This window comes from Rhinatrema bivittatum, chromosome 7, assembly GCF_901001135.1.
Source record: "Rhinatrema bivittatum chromosome 7, aRhiBiv1.1, whole genome shotgun sequence".
In the NCBI taxonomy this organism is placed as follows: domain Eukaryota; kingdom Metazoa; phylum Chordata; class Amphibia; order Gymnophiona; family Rhinatrematidae; genus Rhinatrema; species Rhinatrema bivittatum.
Genome location: NC_042621.1, coordinates 155,224,822 through 155,243,724, shown reverse-complemented (window position 1 = coordinate 155,243,724; position 18,903 = coordinate 155,224,822). Strand labels below are relative to the sequence as shown.

Sequence of the window (18,903 nt, the reverse complement as noted above, 5' to 3'; positions counted from 1 at the left end):
TTCTTATTTTCATGAGAGAACCCTTTTAAACGCTAATTGTTTTTTTTCAGTGAGTACAGCCAGTGGTTTTCACCGCTTGTCTATTGACCACAATCATTATCTCACAGTAAGTCTTTCACTTCCAAACCTCTGCCATCTGTTGGATTTATTAGCCTGTAGGCATTTTGTAGAACTCTTTATACTGTTTTTTCCACATAGAGTTACACCAGAGCAATCCCTGAAGCTCCCTGAGGAAGGAGTCGAACACTCCGAAACATTGCAGTGTTGGAGCGAGCACTTCAGGATGTTATACATTACCAGCCCTTCCGGTGGAAACTGATAAGTGCAAATATTAGTAGTACTCACACAGTATTTGCTCTTAAATACACTTGCAGCAACCTATGATTATTCAAGCCCAGAGTTTCACAGGCTTGACACCATAAGCCATCATACTCTTGAGGCCATGTATGACGGTTGCAAGTAAGCAAGTCACACTTGAGTTCCATATATCAGCTGGATATTTGAGTATTTTGAAACAATACTGTACACCGCCATCCTGATGAGAAGTTGAATGATTGAGGGAAGGGATATGGGGGTATGCACCCAGAAGTTGAAAACAGAGGTTATACGTCATGACGGCTGTTTGGCGCCTACCTCATTGCTCCAACATGGGGGAATCCCAGCTTGTTTGAAGCTCCATATACTGAGGAGCACATTGCATGTTGTTTCATTCAGAGTGAGAGTTATTACAGAATATTTGGGGCCTCTTTCGAGTAAATCTCCCTGTATATACATGCATCCCCCTGCAGCTCCACCTATCCCCACAAATACAGGGGAGAGTACAAAGGGAAAAATGCCTCCACCCATACACACTAAACTTATACTACTATACCCCACCATCCTCTCCACATACATGCACAGGAGAGAGGAGGTGAGGGCTATAAATTAGAGTGTGAGGGTGAGTGTAAGATGGGAGGAGAAGAGGAGGGTGTAAGCAAAGGGTTGGAGAGGAAGGAAGGGAGAGGACTATGAAGGGGAGAGGAGAACAAATTGAGGAGTGACAATGTAAGGGAGGAGAGGAAGGGAGAGGGGAAGAGAGTGAACATTCACATACACTCACTAAATCCCCTAATTTACTCATTCCCCTTGCCCACTCCTTACTCTGCAGTCCCATTCACAACCCTGAACCCATCACCCACCTCCATTACACCTACACCACTCGCGCTTCTCTTCTTCCACACATACAAGCACACACAAATACAGCTGAAGATAAGGGGACAAAGTGGAAAGATGGAAAATGTTCCCCAGCCCAACAATCACCCGTCCTCCCTGCCCCAATGTATACCATTTATACCACTTCTTCATACACAACATACACACACACATATACATAGGGGGAGGAGAAGAGTGCTACAGAGTGGAAAGTTCAACGGGGAAAGAGTGTGCACCCAGCCCATTCCACCCAACCACTTACCCCCATTTTCTCCCCACTTAACACATATACAGAGGTGACGAGAGGAAAAGAATGTTCCTACCCATGCAGACACGCAGACACACACACACACACACACACATATACAGGGAAGATGAGAGGGCTACAAAGTGGAGAATGGGGGGAGAGGGAAAAAGTGGAAAGAGCAAGGGAGAGATGGGGATTATATGGAGAATGTGAGAGGAAATTGTGTGCATACACACACTCACATGCACACCCCTCCATCTGTACTAGAGATATGCATCTGTTTGAAAAGAATGGGTAAAATGCAACAAATGAAACCAGTTTTGTTCATTTGGGGAACTCTGAAATGAATGGAGGATGCCTATAAATTTAAACTAAAATTTCCATTTCATTTGTTGGTTTACCATTTAAGTCTGTGGCCCATTGAAAAGTTATATAGTGAGACTGATAACTTTAGCAACCAACCAGTGCCTGTATGAGGTAGCAGTCAGGCCGTAGCTGAGGCAGGAGAAGTAGGCAAATAGCCAGGATAGAGGACTAAAGAAGGTGAAATATTTTTTAAACTAAAAGAGCAGTGTTTTCAGAAGCTCTCTTAGAATAAAAAAAAGGTTTAGAAAAAGAGATAGATTAATTTTGGCATTGGCAAAGGGATTTTTGTTATTTTCACTGCTGCAGTTACAGTGCAGTCACTGAAAAAAGGAGACAAATATGCTGCTTCTTTCTGTCTGTTACCTGGAGCAGAGCAACAGGTAGTGGAGAAGTAAAAAAGAAGTAGAGCTACCAAGTTACTCAGTTCCAGGAGGGAAATTTTAGGCCAGTCCTGGATTTCTAGCAACCCTATTCTGATGCATTATGGGTCTTGTAGCATTTAATTCAATAGGTAGAATCAGGGACCACAAATAGCACCATGGTTTGAGATGTAAGTTCAAAACCAGAAGTGGCCAAAACATCTCCCTCCTGGAACTGGGTAACCTGGCAGCTCTGGAGAAACAGGACCAGTGAACAAACAGCACTGGTAAAGTGAGTCAAAAGCTAATAATAAAATCCTGTTTTTAAGTACATTTGAAGCAAACATCTGTGAGAGAGTCAGTTGGGCTGTTAGATGACCATGGGGCAAAAATGGTACACAGGAAGGACAAGAAAATTCTTCACCTTGGTATTTACGGAGGAGAATGTTGGCAACATAACCCTCTCCTGAAACATTCTTTAATGGTTGAAATTCTGAGCAACTATGTAATCTGCTTTGAATAACCTGAAAAGCAGGTTATTAAATAAATAAAGCAAACAATTAAAGCAAATATCGATGACAATGGAGGATGTAATAGATTAGATTGATAAACTAAAGAGTATCAAATCACCGGAACCAGATAACATCCACTACACTACAGAGTTCTAAAGGAAGTTGAAACTATAACATGAAAATGCTTACTTGTTACTAGAGATCTGTAATCTACCATTAACAATAGCCACAATTCCTGAAAACGGGAAGGTGGCTAATGTAATGCTGATTTTGAAAAAGTGCTCTGGAAAACTAAAGACTGGTGAGCCTGTCAGTGTAGAACAAAATGGTTGTAGCTGTTCTTTAAAAAATTCATTGCTCATATAGATAGACATGGCTTAATGGAAAAAAGAGTCAATATGGTTTTAGCAAGAGGAAGTCTTGTCTTACCAATCTTTTAAAATTTTTGAAGGTCTAAATTGACATGAGAATACAGGAAAATTGGTTGATATATTGTTTTTGGATTTTCATAATACATTTGACAAAGTGCCCCCTATGAAAGACAACTCAAGAATTTGCAAAGTCATGGGAAGGAGGCAGTGTTCTATTGTGGATTAGTAATTGGTTAAAAGGTCAGACACAGAGGGTAGGACTAAATGACTAGTTTTCTAAATGGAAAAATGTCAGTAATAGAACTGGAACCTGTGATGTTTTACATATTCATAAATGATCTAGAAAAGGGAATGAGTGAGGCGATCAAATTATTCAAAGTTGTTAAAACGGCAGCAGATTATGAGAAACTGCAGAAGGACCTTATAAGACCAGGCAACTAAATGGTAAATGAAATTTAATGTGGAGAAATGCTAAGTGATGCACATAGGGAAAAACAATCCCAACTATCGGTACACAATGCTGGGTTTTGTGTTGGAAGTCATTATTCAGGAAAAGGACCATGGAGTCCTTGTGTACAATACATTGAAATCCTCTGCTCAGTGCATGGTAATCAGTTGAAAAAACAAATATGATTTTTGGAATCATCTGGAATGTAATGGAGATTAGAGATGTGAATCGTGTCCTCGATCGTCTTAACGATCGATTTCGGCTGGGAGGGGGAGGGAATCGTATTGTTGCCGTTTGGGGGGGTAAAATATCGTGAAAAATCGTGAAAAATCGTAAAAAATCGAAAAAACATAAAATCGCAAAACCGGCACATTAAAACCCCCTAAAACCCACCCCCGACCCTTTAAATTAAATCCCCCACCCTCCCGAACCCCCCCCCCCAAATGACTTAAATAACCTGCGGGTCCAGCGGCGGTCCGGAACGGCAGCGGTCCGGAACGGGCTCCTGCTACTGAATCTTGTTGTCTTCGGCCGGCGCCATTTTCCAAAATGGCGCCGAAAAATGGCGGCGGCCATAGACGAACACGATTGGACGGCAGGAGGTCCTTCCGGACCCCCGCTGAACTTTTGGCAAGTCTTGTGGGGGTCAGGAGCCCCCCCCCCAAGCTGGCCAAAAGTTCCTGGAGGTCCAGCGGGGGTCAGGGAGCGATTTCCTGCCGCGAATCGTTTTCGTACGGAAAATGGCGCCGGCAGGAGATTGACTGCAGGAGGTCGTTCAGCGAGGCGCCGGAACCCTCGCTGAACGACCTCCTGCAGTCGATCTCCTGCCGGCGCCATTTTCCGTACGAAAACGATTCGCGGCGGGAAATCGCTCCCTGACCCCCGCTGGACCTCCAGGAACTTTTGGCCAGCTTGGGGGGGGCCTCCTGACCCCCACAAGACTTGCCAAAAGTCCAGCGGGGGTCCGGAAGGACCTCCTGCCGTCCAATCGTGTTCGTCTATGGCTGCCGCCATTTTTCGGCGCCATTTTGGAAAATGGCGCCGGCCGAAGACAACAAGATTCAGTAGCAGGAGCCCGTTCCGGACCACTGCCGTTCCGGACCGCCGCTGGACCCGCAGGTTATTTAAGTCATTTGGGGGGGGGTTCGGGAGGGTGGGGGATTTAATTTAAAGGGTCGGGGGTGGGTTTTCGGGGGTTTTAGTGTGCCGGCTCACGATTCTAACGATTTATAACGATAAATCGTTAGAATCTCTATTGTATTGTGTTCCATAACGGTTTAAGACGATATTAAAATTATCGGACGATAATTGTAATCGTCCTAAAACGATTCACATCCCTAAGAGATTAAAACGGAAAAAATCATATTGCCTCTGTATTGAGCCATGGTGCAACAATGCCTTCAGTATTGTGGGCAATTCTGGTCGCATTATCTCATGAAAGACATAGTAGTACTAGAAAAGGTACAGAGGAGGATGATAAAAATAATAAAGGGGATGGAATTTTGCTACATGAGAGATTACTCAGGCTGAGACTCTTAAGCCTAGGAAGGGACATGATATAAGTTTATAAAATCATGAGTGGGATTGAACAGGTAAATAAAGGATGGTTATTTACCCTTTCAAATAATACTAAAACTAAAGGGAAACTCCATAAAATGAACAATCAGCAGCTACAAAATAGATTGTAGAATGTACTTTTCACTCAGCACACTATCAAGCTGAGGAATATGTTGTCAGAGGCCATGATCAAGACAAATAGTATAACAAGATTTAAAAGAGGTTTGTCAAGTTCCTGGAGGAAAAGTCCATAACACATTATTTGCCAGGTAGATTAAAGATAGCTTTTGGCATCCCTGGGAGTAAGTAAGAAGAATTAGACTATATTATGGGATCTAACAGTTATTTGCAATCTAGATTGGCCACTGTCAGAGACAGGATGCTGGACTCGATGGACCTTCGTCTGACCCAGCATGCATTTCTTATGATCTTATGCTCTTAGCAGTGATTCTTTGTCTCTGACTGAACTGTGCTCTGCTTGACACTTTAGTATTGCTGTGCTATAATATGGAAAAAAGCCAAATTGGTGGAGGTCCAAGATGTTATATCTATCTAAAAATTCATGAAGTTGTTTAAGTACTGCTGCTTCTATTTCTTTATTTCTTTATTTATTTTTTGGTTTTTATATACCGGAAGTTCCTGTATACAATACATATCACTCCGGTTCACATTTAACAAAGATAACTAACGCCGGGTAGGCGGTTTACATGGAACATATCAAATATAATATAATGAACAGATGAACTATAATACAGTATAATATATTAAGAAACAACTAAGATCAACTTAGAAAACAACTTGGAACTGACTCAATGTGAGCATTACATTATTGTAGTATGACAAGGCTGGAAGTTTGTTCTTCCTGCTTTAGCTCTCTGGGAAAGCTTGAAGGAAGAGCCAAGTCTTGAGTTTCACCTTGAACGTAGTGTGGCATGGTTCAAGGCGGAGGTCCGGTGGTAGTGAGTTCCAGAGTGACGGGCCCGCTGTGGATAGAGCGCGTTTCCTCAGGGTAGATTTTGCAGGTTGGGTGATCATTCTGTTTTGGTATGCCCTTCTGGTTGGTTTGTTAGAAGAGTGTAGTTGCAGCTGGAAAGTTAGGTTGAGGGGGGAGATGTTATGTAGTGCCTTGTGAACCATCATGCAGGTCTTGAACTGGATCCTATATTTGATGGGGAGCCAGTGGAGATGCTGTAGGATTGGGGTGATATGGTCCCTTTTTTTGGCATTGGTAAGGATCCTTGCAGTGGCATTCAGAACCATCTGGAGTGGCTTGGTAGTGTATGCTGGAAGGCCCTGTAGGAGTGCATTACAGTAGTCTAATTTAGTTAGAATGATGGCTTGGAGTACTGTGTGGAAATCCCTATAGAGTAGAAGGGGCTTAAGTTTCTTTAGCACTTGTAATTTAAAGAAGCATTCTTTTGTGGTGTTATTTATCAATTTAATGAGGCTGAGTTTGTTGTCTAGTAGTACACCCAGATCTCTGACTTGAGGTGCGGTGGAATATCCTGAGGTGTCTGGAGAGTTGTTGGATGTTGGCGGGGCAGGTAGATCTGGTGCTATGATGAGGATTTCCGTTTTTTTGTTGTTTAGCACCAGGTTGAGGCTGGTTAGCAGATCGTTGATGGATGAGAGGCATTTTTTCCAGTAGGACATGGTTTTGTGTATGGTCTCCGTGATAGGGATGAGAATTTGAATGTCATCCGCGTATAAGAAATGGGTGAGCTTGAGGTTAGTAAGTAGATGACAGAGAGGGAGCAGGTAAATGTTGAAAAGGGTGGGTGAGAGTGATGATCCTTGTGGTACCCCTATCTTGACTTGGATGGGGTGAGATTCCTTGTTGTTTATCTTAACTTTGTATGTTCTGTTCTCTAGGAAGGACTTAAACCAGTTGAGAGCTGTTCCAGTGATGCCGATGACTGTTAGTTGTTGTAGTAGGCTAGGGTGGTTCACGGTGTCGAAAGCTGAGGAAAGGTCTAGAAGCACGAGCAGACAAGGTTGGCCTTTTTCGAGATTGAAGATAATGGTGTCTGTTAGTGTGGCTAATAGGGTTACTCTTTGCTCCCCCAAAGAGATAATGTTAAAAAAGAAAAATAATTTCTCCTTTCACTTAACCTCTTTTCTGGCTCTGTGCCTTGCTTTATAAATCTGCCACTGCTCAGCCTGCTCCTGGATCTCTCATGTTGTCTTGGAGAACACATGCCACTATGGTTACTGTTTTGCTGCTTTGTGATGCCCTGGGGATATTCATGCCACTGTTAGTGCTTCTATGCTGCTCTTTTGGTGCATTCACTACCTTGAGCTGTTTCCCAAGTTAGTGAATGATGTCTTGGGAATTTTGATGCCCTGTGCTGTTTATAATGCCTTACACTTTACACCTTGGATGTTTTAATACCTCTGTGTTATTTACCAATCACTCTACACTCGGGGTTTTGTTGCCTCTGCACTGTTTTCAATTCCCAGCACTCTATGCCTTGGTGATTTTAATACCTTTGTGCTGTTTGCAATTTCTCACACTCTATACCTTAGATGTTTTGATGCCTCTATGCTGCTTGTGATTCCCTGTACTCTACAACTTTGGGCTTTGACACTTCCATGCTATGTGTGTTACCCTGTACTTTATGCCTTGGGGATTTTGATGTCTCTGTGCTATTTGTGATATAATTTACTTTATGCCTTGGGGGTTTTGATGTCTCCTTGCTGTTTGCACTCTCTATGCCTTTATGCTGTTAATGATACCCTTATAAGTAACCACACTTATCTGAGTGCTTGTGCCTCTAGGAATTGCCTTTGTGTATATCAACTGGCATATATAAATCTCTAGAGACCCAGAGACAACCTAACACTATAGGGTTTCGGAAGGGATCTTCCTTCTTCAAGTGTTACCAAAGTTGATCTAGTCTTTCTTGGTATGAATCTCAGTTTCTAAAATAATTCAGCACATAGATGTTGTAGTCTTTAATAAAACAAAAAAGAACAAACACACTCACTCTCACCCCCTACTTTAGGATCTCTGCAATATAAATAAACAAAATATCTATGGCAATGACATAGACTCCTGTTGATCTCTGGTTTTCCCTTCTTTGCATCCTGTGCAATAACATATCAGAAATGACGTGGATATATGAAACAAAATGGACTATAATTATGTATATATTTAATTTTAACTGTGCATGAGTACTTCGACTATCGATTAAATCCCAATGAATTGTTTAGAAAGTTTGCCTTGATACACAGTATCCAAATACTGATTAATTGATTATAACTTGCTTTCAACTCTCTTGCTGGAAAAGTATGTTATAAGTAAACAATAAAATCTGCTGCTCTAGAAGTATACCTGGAATGGCATTTAATTTTGCTTCACTTTAAATAGCATAAATGTTCTATCACCTTATCTCTTCTAAAGTGAAAAAAATCCTGCTTTCCCTCATTCATTGTGTTTTCTCTTCCACTGCTCTCAAACTCACTTTTGCCTCTTATTTGTTCAGTTTGAGCTAGTACTACTAATATTTATTATTTCTAAAGTGCTATGAGACATACACAGGTATGCACTGATGTACATAACAGAAGGTCCCTTGTCTATAGACCTTACAATCCAGTCAAGACAAACACGACTAATGAGTCTAAAGGAAGTATGTTTATTGTACAGAAGTGGTTAGGATTTAAAAGCACCTTTAAAAAGGTGAGTTTTTAAACTGGATGTGAATATGGACTGCGAAGGAGCAAGATATACCGTCTCAGGCATATGGCGCAGCAAAGTGGAAAGTGCAGAATTTGGAGGTGGAGGTGGAGAAGGAAACAAGAGTGGTTTGGTTGATGATTAGAATTCACAAGGAAGGGTGTAGGGAGAGAGAAGATAAGAGAAGACAGATAATGAGAAGCTGCAGAGCAAATGCATTTATTGGTGAGTAAGAGAAACTTGAATTGTATATGGAAGTGGCAGAGAGCCAATGTAGCAATTTAAGGGGTTGCATGGTCATAATAACAACATTGAAGGAAGATACATTTTTTGTAGCCTTCTCTATGCTTTGCCTTCCATTATATTCCCTTCTCACTTTTGTCATTCCATTTTTATCTAAGGTTGGTTTCTTTTTTTAATCTTCATCCCAATCTCTATTCCATTTGCTTTCCAAATATTAAAATTAGCTTCCAACAATATTGCAAATGATTTTCTCTACTTGACATGTTAAATGTTTGATTAACAGGATACTCCTTCTGGAAGCAGTATTTTCAAGACTGAAGCACTAGATAAAGACACAGGTTCTGGGGGTAGTATTACCTACTTCCTGCAGGTAAATATATACGCTATTAACCATTTGTCTTGCAAGTTATTTTGACATGTTTCAAACTTCTATCTGTAGTGCAGAATTCAAGCATCTTTATTGGTCTTGGAAAATAGATTCTTTAAAGGCTTTGATATTTTTTGTCAAACCAACATAATGTCTTGGTCTTATGTTTGTCCAACACAGATTATCACAATCTACACAAGAAAACAGTTTAACTTCCATCCCAATAACCTTAGGTACTTATACGCCTACATCAATGGTTTCCTATTTAAAATGTTGTCTGATATTAGTAATTAAGAGAACAATTTTCAAAATATCCACATTAAGACAAAGACCCACCAATTCTCTGTCAAGATCAACAAGGTATGAATAAATATCCCAGGGCTTCTCAAGCTTTTAGCTGGTGTGACTCCATTTTAGCACTTGAACATTCACAGGAACCCAGAGGGCAACTAAAACAAATTAGCAAGGGTATGATCCCCTTCCAACAATCACCCCTCACTCTCCCTGCACTTTAGCTAATACTTTCTCTCAACCTCAACCCCTTCTAAATGACCTCTTCACTTAACCTCTTCCCCTTCAGCACACCACTTCTATCAATCTCTACTCCTCTCATCCCCTCCAGCCCTATTCACATTACACAGCTGATCCTCTTGGCATCTCTATAACACCCAACTGATCCTCTGTCATCCTTTCCATCTCACCCTATCTCCATTCCTCATTCCTAATCCCTCTCTCAACTCCCGGCCTCCCCCTTTAACCCTCCTCACACATTTCCCCCTCCAGCTAATTCCTCTCACCATCCACCTCTTTTTACATCCCCAAGTTGATCTTCTTTCATTCTCCCCTCTCTCATCCTCCACAGCCAATCCCTCTTTGTTAGGATTTCACCTGCTATGCAGCCTTATCCTACTTTCTTGCCCTTGATAAGCCTCACCTCCAGCCTTGCTAAACTCCTACTCTCTACCCTTGCCACGTCTCAGCCTCAGTCCTATGTAAACCTGTCTTGCATAGTAGCCTGGTCTTCTTATGGTGTCTCACTTGACTCCATGACCTGACCCTTGTTCTTGCCTTGTGGCCTTCAGGCCTTCTAGCTATTAGGATTTTGCCTGCTATGCAGTCTTATGATGCCTCCCCACCAGCAGAAGCTCTCAGTGTGCCTCATAACTAATCTTGCCAGGCTCCTCCTCACTGCCCTTGCCACACCCAAGTCCCAGCCCTATGTAACCCTGCCTTGCCAAAAGATACTTGTCTTCTCATGGTGTCACTCTGGCTCCGTGACTCGGCCCTTGTTCTTACCTTGACTTCTGGCCTACGGGTCTTCTGCCTTGCCTTTCCTTGTGGCCTACAGGCCTTCTGTCTTGCTTTGAGGACCTCAGCCTATCCTGCCTTATTTCCTGTCTTGAGGCCATCTGGCCTTTTCTCTCTTGTATCCTGCCTTGGGCCTTCAAGCCTATACTGTCTGTTCCAAACCTTGCTGCCTTCGGGCTTTTGAGTTCATTGTTCGGTGTTTCCTTTGTGTGCCTTATCTAACTCCTGCCCTAGTCTGCCTTATTGGTCTTGTCCTGTCTGTTCTAGTATCCTGTCCAGTCCTGCCTTTCTTTGCCTTCTCTCATCCTTGTTTTGTCTAGTTCCAGGTCTTGCTTAGTATCTAGCCTTGCCTTGTCCTGCCTGCCTGCCCGCCCAGCCTGTCTGCCTTGTCCTACCTGACAATACCTGCCTGCTGTGTCCAAGCCTTGTCTCCAACCTTGCCATGCCTAGTCATGTTCCTGCCTGTGTGAACTCACCAATATGATGTACTGCCACCACAAAAACCTACTATCCCCAGAACCCAAGGACTCAACCTGAGGGGAAGGGAGCTAGCTAGGCAGAAGACCGTCCCTTTTCTTGACATGAGTCCTGCCTTGCAGTCCCATGCTGCTCCCCGGGTAGGTTTCCTGGACTTTGGAACCCCTGGTACTCTCTATCTTATCCAACCCTAAACCCCCTCCTGTCTCACATCCCTTCCTGGTGGTAAAAAAAGAGTAGGCTGATGTCAGGGACAACATTTTTCTTTTGGGCAGGTTCAATGGTGGGCGATAAGAGAGGAGCAGTAGAAATTTCCATCGACGGATACACATTAAGCCTAGTTCCAAGCCTGACAGTGATCTTCAAGTGCAGTAACATAACTAAGGAAATACAGCATAGGACCGATGGGCTAGTGCAAGCTCATGGGCCCTGCAGCAGTCCTGATCCTCCTCACACAGGGCTTCCTGTTACCATAGAAACTCATGCAATGGCAGCACCACTGCAGGACCTATAAGTATGTGCCAGCTTACAAGCCACATACCAACTTCCACTACTAATGCTGCTGGTGTCTGAAGAGAGAGTCCATTTGGGGCACTTGTGACCCCAGCTGAAAGTTTTGTGATCCCATATGGGGGTCCCGATCTCAGTTTGGGAAGACCTGCAGTAACTCTTGAGAACAGAGATTGGGAGGCTGCAGAGGAGCAACAAAGGCAAGGAAGAGTAAGGGGGCCTTTACCCTCTTGTTTACATGTATTTAGGACACACCCTTGGAAGGTCTCATTGTTCAGCACAGAGCACACCCTGATTGGTGATAGTATATAAAAAGAATAACAGAGGCACACTTTTGCTGGTACCATAGAATCCTAGGACATGTTCTTTGGAACCTCTGTTCATTCGGCCTTGCTCCTAGTCCTCATCCAGCCCTGCAGTTCTGCTCCAGTGGTCCTGCTCCATACCAGTCTCCAGAGTTCCTGATCCTGAGCCTACACCAGTATTACAGTTGCATGCTGAGATCCTTCCAAGCTAGGCTTGGATTTACTGGCCTTGGCTCTATTTTTTCCTAGACTAGCAAGAGGAATTGTGGGGGATGGAGTCAGGATGGAAAAAACATTTGCAAATATGCATGTTACACATGCATATGTCTTAACACATATTGGCAACTCATAAAGCTTTATAACGTGCACTTATGCACATTAGGGATGTGCCATTGTTTTTAACCACATAGAAAATAATTTTTAAGTTGAAATGATAGAAATTTCCATGAAATTTGTATTTGTATTTTTTGTTTTAGTGCACACACTATATTAATGTGCACTTTTTCTAATTCGTGTGCACTGTTGTTAATAGTGTGCACTATTACAAATTATGCATGGTAAATGGAATTAGTGCACACTAAAAGATTACAAACAGGTTAAAAAGTTATGCATTTGATGAGCAGTTCATTAGCTAACCTTCTCTATCCCCATTGGCTGTTTCTTCATTACTTGTTTGTGTTGCCAAGGTTTCAAAGTAGTCTACTGGAGAAAATGTCACTACCTCGTAACAATAAGTAAACAACCATGTACAATACAACACATGTGCCAAGTACTAAGCAAGGGCATATTTTGAATTTGCTAATCTATGTTCTTTTTGGAAAGGGGCCCTTGCATTTTGGGATATGCATACTTTGACTCTGCCAATCCTGCTTTGCTATTTTAAGAGGGACATGATAAGTGACAAAAGTGCCAATCATGTGAGGATTTTTTTTTCTTTGCTAATACAAGAACAGATATATGAAGGGGGGGGGGGGGCTCTGGTTGTCTGCTGCTTTTGTTTGGGTGGAATTTAGGTGACAATAGCATAGCTCACTGCTCTGTTGAGAGAGATATATAATGTCAAAATAATCATTGTATTAATTGGTGATCAATTTGATTTTGTGCCAGTCTTGAGAGGCAATAGGCCTAGCAAGGCAGTATTTGGCATTGGCATTAGTGCATAGACAGTGCACTCTACTACAGTGACTGCACACAGATTAGTAGGAATAAGACACTGCTGGCAGGCAGTCACGGTCACTTTCTAATTTTATATTATCTGTCTAAGTTTCATTGGCTGCATTGCCCTTAGTGTGTATGTGTTTCAGTGCTATATGTGTGGCTGTTGGCCAGTGACCCATTGACCTCACTACTCTTAGCTGGAGTGCTGGTGGTGGGGGTGACCATTATTATTATTTCAAACAGTCGGACATTGGCTCTGCAGAGAGCAGGCTAAGGTTCTTCATACTATTATAGTGACAGCCTGTGTGTCTCTTTTCTTTTTGGCTTTTGCTGTTAAATCATCACTCACTCTTTCAGTGTGTAACCCCATCCCTGGGTACTGACTGCACACCGATGAAGCCATAAATGAATTTGTAGTCTCTCTTGGGGCTGGATCACTCCGGCTAGCTTGCACCCAAGTCTCTTTCCCCAGGGCCTGATTCCTTTGTTGGTGGGGGGAAAGAAAATCTATTTCGGTCCTCGAGTCACAGGGTTGCTAGGGTTCTCTTTTCACTGGAGAAGAGCATTGAATTTTCCCACTGTGGGTGCTGGAAAGTGCCAATAGCCACACGAAAGGCTTTAATTTAGTGTCCAAAAATAGTCTTTAATGATGGGTAATCAGACAGAAAAATGGTACAAATAAAGTCCTTAGCACCACAGATCTTTTCTTTCCGACAGTCTCTCGTCTCTGTCTGTGCAGGGCTTGACTAAGCAAGGTGACCAAGTGGCCAACATTTTCTTTGTTGGGACAGGAGAATCTTTCCAATGCTGGTAAAAAGGACACACATAGCCCATGCACAGAGAGTCCAACTCCTCTCTCCCCAGGGGCTGAAGAGTCCAATAGCAGGTCCTCAGATGTAACTTGCTCGAGACCTTGCTCACAGCTGGTTCTCTCCCTTTCTCCTTGATCTATTTAGACTTTTCTTGAATCCCACGATGGGAAGGAGACACTTGAAACACGCAGCTCTTGATGCACCTCTGAAAGGGCAGGAAGAGGGGCAGCAAATCTCTTCCTCCCAGTTCTTCTAACCAAAAGGTCATTTGCCCAAAAACCGATTCAGAAAACAGCAGAAGACACTGAAGCAGGTCACCACCATTCCTCTGCTCCCTCAACAGGTCGCATCAGGGCAGGCCTTTCCCATCCAGCACACCTCAAAAAAGAGGTTTTCCCAAGACCTCTCCCTGAGCAAACACTCTGGGGTTTCACAGTCTTCTTACAAATAAAAATCCCAAAAACAACCTAGGACAAAATCACCCTGCACCTAAAGAGTGAGATATAGGAGTGGAGTCCACAACCTGACCTACGGACCATAGGCAAGTTGGAGCCCAAATCCCAGGTAGGCCAAAAATTCAATAAAGGAAAAAAGCTGGCAACTTCTTCCAGCCATACTGCCACAGCGCTCTCCGGAGAGAGCTGCTTTTATTCCTTCCCAGGGAGATAGCCATCCCATCACTAACTCTTTCTACACTAGCAGAAACAACGAGTTACCAGGGCTTAATGGTAATGTGCCCAGGAAGAGGGTCATTACATGTCTTAGCACAAGTTCTGAAGTAGCAGACTAGTGGTTATGCACCCAGTCACACACTGCACTCAGTGCTATTGTACATGTGTTTGTGTGAAGGGGTGGTGCGGGGGTGCCCTCACATGCTCAGTGCCAGTTCTTCTAGTAAGTAATCTCATTTCTCAATTGTAAATTAAAGAGCAGCACTCCTACTACATACACAATACCGTAATAGTGGGGCACTGCTGGCAGGCAGTCACAGTCACTTACACCTGTTGCTGCTTTCTAATTCCATATCATCTGACTAAGGCTTACTGGCTGCATTGCCTTTAGTGTGAGAATTTAATTCTCTTGGTATGTATTTTGCTGTCATTGTTTGGAGAATCACACATACTTTGCTAGCTAAGGTGTCAGTGTGTCAGGGTCGGTGTTCTGTTGTGTGGCCTTACTACTCCTCCTCCATGACCTCTGCAAGACTAGGTTAGATGCTTGGTCCACCTTAAATCCTCACAGATGGAGAGAGCTCTGTGGGCAGGACCCTTCTGGGCTGGAAGAGTTCTGTGGGCAGGACCCTGCTGGGGATGACAAGAGTCAGAGTCCAGCTGAGATCAGGAGGCCCCGTGTCTCTAGGAGAAAGTAACTCCTATATACATTTCTGTCCTGTCTAAATCTATGAGTTCTGCTGCTAGAAGGTAGGCACTCTACTTTGATTACATAAGAACATAAGATATGCTATACTGGGCAGACCAAGGGTCCATCAAGCCCAATATCCTGTTTCAAACAGTGGCCAATCCAAGTCACAAGTACCTGTCAAGTATCCAAACATTAAATGGATCCCATGCTACTAATACTGGCATCAAGCGGTAGTTATTCCCTGTTGATTAACAGCAATTTATGGACTTCTCCAGGAACTTATCCAAACCTTTCTTAAACCCAGCTACACTAACTGCCTTAACCACATCTTCTGGCTATGAATTCCAGAGCTTAATTATGCATTGAGTGAAAAATAATTTTTTTCGATTTTTTTAAATGAGCTACTTGCTAACTTCATGGAGTACCCTATTGTATTATCTGAAAGAGTCAATAACCGATTCACATTTACCTGTTCAAGTCCTTTCATGATTTTGTAGACCTCTATCATATCCCCCCCTCAGCCGTCTTTTCTCCAAGTTGAATAGCTCTAATTTCTTTAGCCTTTCCTCATAGGGGAGCCATTTCATGCCCTTTATCATTTTGGTCGCTCATCTCTGTATTTTCTTCAGTGCAACTATATCTTTTTTAAAATGCAGCAACCAGAACTGCACATAATATTCAAGGTGTGGTCTTACCATGGAGCAATACAGAGGCATTATGACATCCTCCATCTTATTTGCCATTCCTTAATTCTGAACATTCTGCTTGCTTTTTTGACCACCACACCACACCACGATTTCAATGTAATATCAGCTATGATGCCCACATCTTTTTCTACACTATGGGTTATTTTTCCGTATATGCATCACCTTGCACTTGTCTACATTATATTTCATCTGCAATATGGACGTTCAATCTTCCAATCTCACAAGGTCCTCCTGCAATTTATCACAATCTGCTTGTAATTTAACTACTTTGAATAAATTTGTATCATCTGCAAATTTGATCACCTCACTCCCCTTTCCAGATAATTTATAAATATATTAAAAAGCACTAGTCCAAGTATAGATCCCTGAGGCACTCCACTACCTTTTTCCACTGTGAAAACAGACCATTTAATCCTATTCTCTGTTTCCTGTCTTTTAATCAGTTTGCAGTCCACAAAAGGACATTGCCTCCCATCCCATGACTTTTTAGTTTTCTTAGAAGCCTCTCATGAGGGACTTTTTCAAACACCTTCGAAAATCAAAATTTGTATGCTGAGAAATATGAATAAAGATATAATCTGTTAAAAAAATGCTAGAAACTACATGATTTCTGTCTCCAGCCTATGAAAGTTTCTTGGACATCCCACAGTGACATTCTACTGTTTTACACTATTTTATTGTTATTATACTTTAGTTCTTAATTGCCTCCATGTTTCTATTATCTGTTATTGGCAACCTTCCTTAGAACCCATAGGTCCACGAAGCCCAGCATTCTCTCTCTGACAGTGGTTAATCCAGGTAACTAGGAAGTATCCTGCAGATCTCAAATAATAGATCTATTCCTTGTGGCTCATTCCCAGGGAAAAGCAATGGCTTTTTCAAGTCTACCTGGCTAATAATTATTCATGGACATTTCCTCTAGGAACTTATCCAAACCCAATTAAGCTAGATGCCTTGACCACATTCTCTGGTATCAAATTCTACAGCTTTATTGTGTATTGAGTCAACTAATACTTTCTCTTTTATGTTTCAAATATTCTATTATCCTAGTTTCATGGAATGTTTCTTAATACTAGTTGAAATGGTAAATAACATTTCCCTATTACCTATTCTACCCCATTAATGACTTTATAAATCTCTATCATATGCCCTCTCGGTTGTCTCTTATCCAAGCTGAAGAGCCCTAGCCTGTTTAGCCTTTCTTCATCGGAGACTCATTCCATGAACTTTATCATTTTTGTTGCCCTTTTCTGTACCTTTTCTAATTCTGCTATATCTTTTTTGAAATGGGCTGACCAAAACTGTACCCAGTATTCAAGGTGCAATCTCATCATGGATCAAAACACACACATGCTTTTACATATACATAAACACACACAGACACACACACACATAGGCTCCCACTTACACACACATACATATGGTCTCTTCTTCAGCTACTGCTAAACCCCTTTTTCATCCCACATCAGATAGGGCCCAAGCAGTGGTATAGCCAGAACTGAATTTTTGGGGGGGCCCAAGGTTAACATGGGCAGTAGGCATATACAAGTACATTTTCAAAGGAGTGCATGTGCACCCATAAATGCACGCATTGGGCATGTGAGAAAAAATATATTCAATTTTATATCATGCTTGCAAGTATGTACATATCATTTAAAATATTCCTACTGTGCATACTCACAAGTGAAGAGAGAGAGACTGTTTTAAAGAGACAATCTGACACTCTATATATTTCCCTCTGAAAAGGGAACACTATCAACTCAGGGTGGGTTTTGGGGGTAGGGTGGGGTTACTAGGGTCTACAGACCCTTACACCCTAGGCAGACCAATGTAACACTTCCCCCCCAAAAAAAACAAAAAACAAACCCACCCTGAGTTGAAAGTGCTGACCTTACAAAGGGAGATGTAAATTGTCAGATTACCTCTTTAAAATAGTCTCTCTCTCTCTCACGTTCTCTCTCTGTCACACATCAGGACCACACATATATGGGGCTATTTTTGCATGATCAACGCTTTTAAAATCTGTTTCATAGGTCTGAGCCTTGCTAGTTGTACTCGTATCAATAATAGCTTAGAATGCACCTGACAATGGATTTCTTTATAGTCTGCAACAGGAATCATGAGTCATGTTTTAAAATATTTTGTTTCAAGCACTTATCAACATTAAAAAGAACTTATTGATCTGTATTAATTTATTTTATATGTATTAAAGTTTATAAATATACAATATCAAATAAAAAGTAAACAAAGAACTCAGAAACATCAGATCCAATCATGTAATAAAACAAATAACAATGTATTCTTTTATGAATCCTCTTTCCAAAAATGCAGACTATATCAACAATAAAACAGCAATAATCATAAGAATCATAAGAACTATGGGTGCAGAGCAGAACTAGGATTGTTCATACTATAACCCGACATGCAAATATTATATATATATATTCAGATTTGGGTGTCACCTCAGTAACAGCAAAACAAACTTCCTTCACTGCCAAGCATTTTGTGAAGTAATACAAACCCCTACTAAAATATAATAAAAAAGCATCTAGAAGCATGCCGTATCATATCATAACAGCAGTAACTCTCAGGACTCAAATAGCAGCAACCCTATCTATGAAAAGGCAGCAAGGCACACATTATACCAGGCACTAGAACACTAATATCCCACCTACTGGGCAAACAAGCCAGACTACTATAAATCCCTACAGAGAAACTAAATGCTAGCTGAAATACTCCACCACTGTCACATATGTGCAACACAGAGAGAATAAGAAACTGTAAATTAGCTAGTTAGCTAATACAGAATAAGAAACTATACATTAGGAACAGAAACACGCAGATAAGATTGAAATGGAAAACCCAAGAAACCAGACTCTGTGAACAGTGAAATATTGAAGAAAAAGTCAAATACAAATATATAAGAA

At 41.8% G+C, this 18,903-nt stretch overlaps 1 protein-coding gene across 1 annotated transcript in view; it reads left to right on the top strand.

The window, feature by feature from the left end:
* The window catches only part of CDHR1 (cadherin related family member 1), a 177,030-nt gene that overhangs the window by 81,463 nt on the left and 76,664 nt on the right, over positions 1 to 18,903 (top strand). The window contains exon 7 of the mRNA XM_029610651.1: positions 9,254 to 9,340. Within this exon, the coding sequence (XP_029466511.1) occupies positions 9,254 to 9,340 (87 nt within the window). The remainder of the gene's footprint in view (positions 1 to 9,253; positions 9,341 to 18,903) is intronic.